This window comes from Sylvia atricapilla, chromosome 2, assembly GCF_009819655.1.
Source record: "Sylvia atricapilla isolate bSylAtr1 chromosome 2, bSylAtr1.pri, whole genome shotgun sequence".
Classification (NCBI taxonomy): domain Eukaryota; kingdom Metazoa; phylum Chordata; class Aves; order Passeriformes; family Sylviidae; genus Sylvia; species Sylvia atricapilla.
The window spans coordinates 20,591-30,000 of NC_089141.1; the positions used below are offsets into that span (position 1 = coordinate 20,591).

At 54.1% G+C, this 9,410-nt stretch overlaps 1 protein-coding gene across 1 annotated transcript in view; it reads left to right on the forward strand.

The window, feature by feature from the left end:
* Positions 1-1,184: 1,184 nt before the first annotated feature.
* The window catches only part of TRIM7 (tripartite motif containing 7), an 8,753-nt gene continuing 527 nt past the window's right edge, over positions 1,185-9,410 (forward strand). Inside the window, exons 1-8 of the mRNA XM_066340569.1 lie at positions 1,185-1,384; positions 2,804-3,230; positions 3,765-3,860; positions 4,246-4,476; positions 5,389-5,411; positions 5,913-6,028; positions 6,736-6,771; positions 8,389-9,410. The exon at positions 8,389-9,410 is cut by the window's right edge and continues 527 nt beyond it. Coding sequence (XP_066196666.1) covers positions 1,185-1,384; positions 2,804-3,230; positions 3,765-3,860; positions 4,246-4,476; positions 5,389-5,411; positions 5,913-6,028; positions 6,736-6,771; positions 8,389-8,903 — 1,644 coding nt within the window. The 3' untranslated portion in view covers positions 8,904-9,410. The remainder of the gene's footprint in view (positions 1,385-2,803; positions 3,231-3,764; positions 3,861-4,245; positions 4,477-5,388; positions 5,412-5,912; positions 6,029-6,735; positions 6,772-8,388) is intronic.

Here is a 9,410-nt window from a genome sequence, read left to right on the forward strand (position 1 = left end):
GTCACGATCCGGAGCTCCTGGAACGAATCCCGAGTGCTCCTCGCTCTCAATTGCGGACGGCGGCTCTGCGAGGCTCCAGCCGCGCACCTTGATTTAGTCTCAGCTCTAAAATAAACCCTCAGGCTCGGCACCGGCGGCTGCATCTGGCTCGTGTCCTTGTTTCCCTGCCCCGGGCAGCCGCTCCTCTTTCCAGCTCTCCCGACTCAGCATTCCTGGTGCTCTGGGAGCAGCTGGTGGCCCCGAACACGATCCTGACACCCAAAACCCAAGGACGAGCCAAGGAGCTTCCTCCTGGTCCCATCCCAGGTTTTGGAGTTTTTTTTTTTCCTCTCCAGTGCAGGGCTGGGAAATTCCTGGCTGGGAATTTTGGGAGAGGAGCATCAGGGAAGCCAGGGGAAATAAGGGATGTGTGCATCCAGTAGACACTGACTGATATTATATATATATATATATATATATCTCAATAGCTATATATATAATGTATTATTATAATATCATATCTATATCTATATCTATATCTATATCTATATCTATATCTATATCTATATCTATATCTATATCTATATCTATATCTATATCTATATCTAACTATCTGTCTATATATATATATATCTCAATAGATATTTACCTGACAGGGACTCACGTTGCCTTTTCCCTTTTCTTTTCCCCCTCCTCCTGTCGGTTTGGGTGTCCTGAGCTCTCCTCACCTGACCCACACACCTGTGGCAGGTGGGAGATGCCCCACAGGAAACATTTTATTTCTTTTCCCCTCCAACATGAGCAGCGAGATGAGTAATTTTCTGACCATTTGGGAAGAGGGATGAAAAGCTCTGCTCCTTCCCCAGCCCCACCGAGCCTCTGGAAGAAGGGATGAGGTTCCTGGAGAGGGTTAAAGGGCTGCCGAGAGCCCAGGGAGAAGGTCCGGGCTTGGGGACAGGTGGAGGGAGGTGCTGGAAACGCGATCCTGGCGCTGGGCAGGGAAAAGAGCTTTGGCACGGAGGAGAGGAGCAGAGCCGAGCGCCCGGGGAGGAGGAGGAGGAGGAGGAGACCTCTGTGGGTGCCCAGGATAGAAGCAATGGGGGAGGGGAAAGAATGGTAAGTGAGACGGGAGGGGGGTGGTGGTGGTGGTGACAGAGGGGACAAATGGGGCCCCCGCGGGGAACCGGAGCTCCAGCGGTGCCGCGATGTCCGAGGCAGCCGCGGCCGCGGCCGGTTTCCTTCGCCGGAGCTCTGCGGAGCGGCTGCCGCGGACCCCGTCCCGCTGGGACCCCGCGGCCACCCGGCTGGCCGCCCAGCTGGCCCCCTCTAGACCCGTCCCGACGCAAAACCCGGCGCGATTCGGGCGCTCCGGGAGGACCCCCCTTTCCGATGCCTCCGCTCCGAGGTACGCGGGGGCAGCCGGGGACACGGGGAGGGTTTGGGATGCGCCTCTGTCCCTTGCTTTTCACACCCGGGCTGCCAGCGGCTCCTGTCCGGGGGACTCGCTCTTTTCCTTGGCTGGTTGTGCGTCCCCGGGTTGGGGTGTGGGTTTACCAACAGTTCACGGGCATCACCTCATCCTTCCGCTGCACGAACGTGAGGGAAAATGCGTGCAATGGGAAAAAACACACACTTTCGTGTTTGTTTACAGATCAAAAGAAGTGGAAGGTAGGAGAGAAGAATTTCCCCTCCCACAGGGAGTGATATAAAGACCTATAAATATATAAAAATATAAATATATGGGAAGCGGCAGATAAACATGCACAGAGGTGGTAATGCTCTGCAGGACAATTCCAGGACTGGTTTTGCTCATTAATTCCTCCAGCACAACCTCTGGAGCCAGGATTTGTCCCCCTGCCATAGCTCCAGATGTGTCCAAACCTCGACTCAGAGGTGTTTTATCAACAGGGGCTGGCTTTCAAATCAGAATTTATGGATCACTCGATCTGATTTCAGGTTCTCATTAGGAGAAGACAAATCGCTCCCTAGAGAATCCCCCACTGCCAGTCCATGGTAACATGAACCCCCTCAGGGTGACCGTCACTCTCTCCTGTCCCAGTTTGCCCTGACAAGACCTTGGTGAAGTCCCAAGTGGAAACCACCAGGTTATGGACAACCCCAGCCCCAGAGACATTATATTTATTTCAGTTATCATTCCCATTTAACGCATGACCTCCAAACCTGCACGAAATATTTCTGGAAGACCAAGGCTGTTTTATGTGGAGATGCAGGACCCCAAATCCTGAGACTGATCTTTATGGATTAGGGAAACTCACCCATATATCTTGATAAGGGTTTTGCATCCTCGTGTATTCCCTTTCTCCTGTTGCTTTTTATGGCCCCTGATGAGCCCTGGAGCTCAACCAGATCATCTGAGTCCCTGACTGAAGTCTCAGAGGCGAAAGAGGACTTTAACGAGGGCTCAGATGGTTCCCTGGATTTGAGCCTGGAGCAGCTGCTCGACACAAGCCCCAGGGCTCAGATTCAGCACCAGCTCAGCCATAAATCAGCTCCATCCAGAGGCGGTGACATCTCCAAACGGGAGGGCATCCCAAAAGATTTTCCTCTTCCCACCTCCTACTGAAAGGAGGAAAAAAAAAAAAAATCCAGGAAGCCCAGGACCTGCGGGGAGCAGAGGGCGGGGAGCAGAGGGCGGCGTTCCTGCTTTCTTGCATGTCCCCAAGGCCGAGGTCGCCGTCCCCGGGCTGGAGAAACCGGACACTGCAGGAGTGACCCCGGGTGTTCCTGGAAAAGCACCTCCCCCGTGGGGCCGGGTGCCAGGCGTGCCTGTTCCAGCCCTGCTGAAACCATTCCCCACCCGCAGGAGAGAGGCCATGGCAGCCGTCTTCCTGCCCGGGAACCTGCAGGACGAAGCCACTTGCTCCGTGTGCCTGGAGTTCTTCAAGGACCCCGTGTCCATCGAGTGCGGGCACAACTTCTGCCGCGCCTGCATCGTCAAGAGCTGGCAGGACCTGGAGATGGACTTCCCGTGCCCTCAGTGCCGGGAGGTTTTCCAGCAGAAAAGCTTCCGTCCCAACCGGCAGCTGGCGAACATGTCCGAGATCATCAGCCAGTTCACGCTGCGCGGGGCCAAGGGCGCCGAGGAGGACGGGCTCTGCCCCAAGCACCGCGAGGCGCTGAAGCTCTACTGCAAGGACGACCGCAGGACCATCTGCGTGGTGTGCGACAGGTCCCGCGAGCACCGGCCCCACGCCGTGGTGCCCGTGGACGAGGCCTCCGAGGAGTACAAGGTCCGTCCGTCCGTCTGTCCGTGCGTGGCGTGGGAGACTGTCCAGGGAGCTGCGTTTGTCCCCGCGGTGTCACCCGGCTCGAACGCCCTCCTAAAGAGCTGGAGGTGCTGCCCAGCCTCCCAAAAAAGCCGGGAGAAGGCGTCCTCTCTGGATGTGCGCCTCCTCTGCTGCGTTCCCCTGGGTTCTGGGGTGGGTTCCCCTCGCCGGGAGGGGAACGGCTGATGGGACAAACCCCCGCAGCTGTCTGAGGGCTGGGAGAGCTTCCAGAGATGAGTGAGGTTCATTAAAGCCGGGCCGGCCTTCTCCTGTGCCAGGAGCCCGTGGGATCAGGGCATGTCCCATCCTCAGCACCCTCTGCTCCTTTTTTTGGGGAGGGGCTCTGGGGGTCCTCCGGGCTGCTGGCAGGGCGGAGCTGAGCTGGAGGGATTTTCCTCCCTTCCCCATCCCACCCGAAAAAGAGCAAATCCCGCAGGCAGAGGGACGCAGTGAGGGAGAGAAAGCAACACCAGCAACATCCTCTCCTCTTGTTCCCAGGAGAAAATCCAGGTGCGCTTGGATTTCCTGAGGAAGGAGCGGCAGGAGCTGCTGGAGTTCAAAGTGAATGACGATAAGAAAACCCAGGAGCTGCTGGTGGGTCCCAGGATGGGGTGGTGGGGAAGTCTGGAACGGGGTCAGGATTCCCTGCGTGCCCCAGAGCCTGGAAAAGGGAAAGGGCTGGTTTTCTCCTCCCTCCTGGCCCCACCACCATCAATCAGCCAGAGCCTCGCTGACCTCAGCGATCGTGCTGGAGCATCTGAGAGCAGGGCTGGCTCCGGGACTCTCCTCCACCCTTCCTTTTCCTCTGCACCTCATCCCTGTGGCAACAGAAAGGGACAAAACCTGAAATAATTCCTCTCTCAGACCATCCCCCGAAGACAAGTGGTTTTGAGGGGCTTTTTCCGGGGCAAAACCCACCGAGCCAGCCTGGCCCACCTTGCTGCTCCACCCTCCCTGCTTCCTGCCCTTTCCTTCCCAGAAAACCATCGAGAGCGAGCGGCAGAAGCTGCTCTCGGACTTCGAGCGGCTGCGGCAGTTCCTGCACGACCAGGAGCACATCCTGCTGGGGCAGCTGGAGAAGATGGAGAAGAACATCTCTAAGAGGCAGAACGAGAACATCACTGACCTCTCCAAGGAGATCACGCTCCTCAACAAGCTCATCACCGAGCTGGAGGAGAAAATCCAGCAGCCCATGCTTGAGTTCCTCAAGGTGAGGTGTCAGGTGTCTAGTCACAACCTTATTCCTCCTTTTCCAACTCGTTTTTGGGTCCTGTAGAGGTGTTTTGAGGGTAGAAGTCCTTTTTTGTTCAGTTTTTAACGACTGGGTGGTGCAAGAGGTGTCGGAGTGCCCCAAGTCTTTCTGATGGAGGAACACCCTGGAACAGAGTGTCCTCTTCAGCTTTATTTATTTTTTTTTTTCCTCCATAAACTTGTCTGGACTTTTCTAACACCCCCGAGCCCTTGGTTTCAAGGTGTTCAGAGCTGAGTTACACCAAACTCTTCTTTCCAGGCTGGAAAAACAACCTTGGGTGCCCCAAATCCTGAAGTGCCAGAGCTCTTTTCCCCACCCCAAAAAGCAGCAGGGTGACCTTTGAACGGAGCTCGTTTTTACTGAACTGGGCAGATTGTGCTGGTGGCTCCCGCAGACCTGCACAGGGTTAAATTCTCTCCCAGGCAGCCTTCTGGGTCCTGTCAATATTTGCAGATGGTTTCAGGACTCGAGTGTGGGTGGAAGTTCACCCCACGTGGTCTCTCCGTGCTGGTGCCCACAAAAGCTGCCCCAGAACAATAGTTGGTATTTTATTAAAAAGGCGTTTGGGAAGTCTGGGCTGGCTCCAGGGTCCTTTGTGAGCCTCTGGGAGGTTACTCTGGCTTTGTGTGGGCTCTGGGATGTGTTTAAAAGGCACCAGAATGGGCAAATAATGTCTCAGTTTGTCGTTTGTTTGCGGTGTTGCAACTTTATTGAGCGTATTTGAACCCGAAATCACCTCCACAATCCACCCTGCCTGAGGGAAAAAATCACTTCCTTGTCCATCCCAGCCAGGTGTGATGAGCAGGAATCGCTGGGGGTGGGGGCAGAGCTCAGGGGTTTCACTCAATCTCTCTTTTTTTCCCTTTCCAGGATGTGATGGGTGTCATCAGCAGGTAAGAAATCTGCTGCCTTCAGGTTTCCAGCCCTCCCCGTCCCTGTCTGGAGGTCAATGTCCAGCCCAGCTGCCAGACGGAGTCAGGGAATTTGCCTCCCACTCTCTCCCTCTGCAAGCCCTGCCTCTCTTCCAGCCCCTTGGAAATCTGGTTTTCACAGGGTCTCCTTCCCACCAGCGAGCCTCCTCAAGGGACAAGCGAGGCCAGAACCCCCAAATTCCCTTATTTGCTCCCACACAGCTCCCCCAGCACTGGAGCTCAGGCACCAGCAAGCTCCAAAAATGACACTGGAGCTGCAGCAGGACCAACTGGTTGGAGGGGGAGGTTACCCCCCAAAAAATTACCCCAGACAAGCCTCAACATCCACACCCAAATCCTGATTTCCTCACCCCAAAAAGAGTGAAATCCCTTTGCGTGGGGGAAAGGGGCAGGAGCAGCTGTGGCAAAGGGAGATGGAAATGGGGGAATATCAACAATTCCCTCGTTGTTTTTCCCTGGCAGGAGCGACGACGTGAAGTGCCACAAGCCCGTCCCCGTCTGCACCGACATGAAGATGCACGTCTGCAACTTCTCTCTCAAAACTGTCGTCCTGGAGAAGGTCCTGAAGAAATTCCGAGGTGAGTAGAAAAGCTGGAAAAATAATCCTCCAGGAGTGAGGGGTGGGAATACCCAGAGGGCTGCTCAAGGGCTCCCGGGCACCAAACCAGGAGCAGAAATCAGTTGGAAAGGGATTCCGGAGATCCTCGTTCTCATTCTGGAGATGGGCACAAGCAGGAGGAGACTCGTCCTGGCCAGGCTGCCAGAAAAGGAAATGTGGAGTTGTTTTAAAGAGGGGGAAATACGAGTGTGAGCATCAGCTTTGGTGCAATAAAACCTTTCATTTCAAGGGATTTCATTCTGAGGTTGCCAGGCCCTGGGTTTGCAGCAAAGCAGGAAACCACGAGATGGTGCTGAGAGAGCTGGAAAGGCAAAATGCACCGAAAAGAACAGCTCTAGAAGAGAACAAACCGAATCATTTCTGAATGGAATTATGCCCTGGGGCAAGAATTTGTTTAAAGGATGTGCTCGAGGCTTGAAATTCCTGAGGCCGAGATGTGGCAGGGCACGATAAATGTGGTTTACATAAATCCTGTGTTTTCTTCACGCCCAGAAGGAGTTTTTAATGAAAATTAAATATATTTAACGGGGATTCTCCCCTGTTGCAGTGCTCCATCCTCAGCTCTCGCTGATGCTTTGGTGCCACAGCTCCCTGAAGGAGACGTGGGACATCCCTTCTGTCTCTCAGGGTGTCACCATTCATGTCTCTGTCCCTCCTTCTTTTCAGAACACTTGCAGGACGAGCTGGGAAGAGGTGAAAAAGGTAAAAAAAGATGATATTTCAGACATAGCACCCAGAGCAAAGACTCAAAATTGTGGTTGTATTTTGCAAAGCCGAAGAGAGCGGGACAAAAAGGAAAAAAAAAAAAAAAAGAAAAAAAAAAAAAAAAGGGAAAAGACACTCTAGATTTCTTTCTTTTTTTTTTTTTTTTTTTTTTTTTCCTTAATTTTTTCTCTCTCGATGATTTCCAGATCCAGCCTGCTCAGCTCCAGAGCCCAAAGCCGATTTTTCTAACTGACGCCGGGGATCTGACAGCTCAGCCAGGTCCTCTCTGCCTGTTTGCACTTAACAAACCCATAGATTTGAGACCAAAAAGCCATTTTTGGAGCCACAGCCGGCTCTTAGGCTGCCAGATTTGCTCTGCTGGGCTCCTGTTTCCAGCAGGAAATTAGGGTTGGAAGGTGGGAGCTCTGGCATCTGCTCCAGTGTGAAGTCAGAGGGGTTAAATCCCAGCAGAATTTGGTTAATTCCTTAAGTTATTTAAGAATTTTAATTAACCCCCAGCAGAATTTCACTGTTTTTTAAAAGTTGATTAAGAATTTACTCCTTTTCATTGGAGAGGTCACGGATTTGAGGGGCAAACCCAGCCCACAGGAATTTCCGTGCTGAATGAGCCCCTGGGAATGGGCTCTGCAGGAATTCTGGGATCAGCCCCATCCCTCTGACCTGATTAAAACCTGCACCCCCTTGGTGTGAAGGTGCCCAGAGCAGAGTTTTCAGAAGAAAAAGCTCATTTTTTTGCTTTTAAAGCTGTGGTCTCCAGCATGGGGGGGGGGTCTCAAAGGAGGACAAGCCGTGGGTTGGACCTTTTCCAGGGATTCTGCTCACAAACAGGAGCCCCAGACAGCCCTGGGAATGCCAAAAGTGTGCAGAAAACATGAGAAGAAACCTGGTGGCCACCACCGAAAAGCCAAAGGCCCCTCACTGCATGCCCAGGGGGGTGGGTGCATGTGCACCTGCTGTGTTTCAGCTCCTGAGGCCCCGTTTTAGACACCCCAAAAAATGTCTCGTGGATTCGTGGTGACTTTGCTGACTACAACCACAATTTAAGGTCACTCGTTGCTTCGTCTGAGCCTGAGTTTGGAAAGGGGGGAAAAAAAGCTCTTGGGACCAGGTTGCACCTGCATGTTTGGTTTGGATGGATGACCTTAGATCATGGCTTCCCACAAGGATTTGGATGCCTTTGGTGTGGTTTGGGATCAAAACTCTGCAATTTTTGATGCCAGGGGGATGTGGAGCCCACCCACATGTGTGGATGAGCTGGAAACAAAGACCAAAAAAATCAGTTTATGCGTGGAAAAAGCATTCTTGATCTAAGGCCCATCTTTGCTGTTGATAACCACAAATTGTCTGCACGTGCTTTTATGGTGCTCTTTGCTCCTGGTGGCCTCGTTGTCACCCCAGAAGAAGCATGAGATCAATGCCGCCCTGGAGAGATTTGGGGTGTCCATGGGGGTGTCGGTGTGGGGTTATTGGGGTCAGGCTGGGATTATTGAGGGCTGGGCTGGTCCAGAAACTGATCATCCCCACCCTGAGTCGGGTGTTTTGCTCCTCAGCCCCTGGCTGAGCTCTGACCACTGTCACTGCTGTCCCCACCAGAGGACCTGACCCTGGACCCTGACTCTGCCAACCACCTGCTGATCCTCTCCGCCGACCTCAAGAGCGTCCGGATGGGCTGCAGGAAGCAGGAGCTTCCCGACAACCCCAAACGCTTCGACACCAACTCGCGGGTCTTGGCCAGCGCGGGTTTCAAGTCGGGGCGTCACTACTGGGAGGTGGAGGTGGGACCATCGGACGGGTGGGCCTTCGGCGTGGCCCGCGAGTCCGTGCGCAGGAAGGGGCTGACCCAGTTCTCCCCCGAGGAGGGGATTTGGGCCCTGCAGCAGAACGGGGGCCGTTACTGGGCCGTCACCTCGCCGCAGCGCACGCCGCTGTGCCTCGGCCACAAGCTCAGCAGGGTCCGCGTCTACCTGGACTACGAGGGCGAGGAGGTCTCCTTCTACGACGCCGAGAACATGCAGCACATCTTCACCTTCAACGTGGCCTTCCAGGAGAAGGTGTTCCCTCTCTTTTCGGTCTGTTCTACCGTCACCTACATCAAACTGTGCCCCTGAGGTGCCTCGGGGGAGTTCCAGGGAAGCTCCTGGCCTCTGGTTGGGCTCAAAAAGACTCGAATCAGCCTGGTCTGGTGGGACGTGGGCCGGGGGATAGGCAACCAGGTGGTCAGGATAGCATCACGAGGAGGGTCTTGAGGGCAGGTGAAAGCAGAGAGATGTCCAGTGGTGCCCAGAAATTGTGGTTGTCAGCTTAAAGAGAGGTTGTGGTCACCAGCTTGAGGGCTGTGGTCACCAACTCAAAGACCATGGCCACCAAACCAAAGGCTGTGGCCACCGACTTGAACCCACCCCTGGAAGGGGTGATAAGCTCAGCCAGTCATTTGTGGCTCTGGATCTGTCCCCAGATGGAGATTGAAGGATCTGTGGGAAGCTTTGGAGTGGCTCCTCCACCCCTTTGGAAGTGCCAGTGGCTGGGGAATGGAATTTTTATGGGGTGAATGATCTGTGGGAAAGGTGGGATTGAGCAGGAATCTTTGAACATCCATCCAAGGCAAAGCTCCTCTG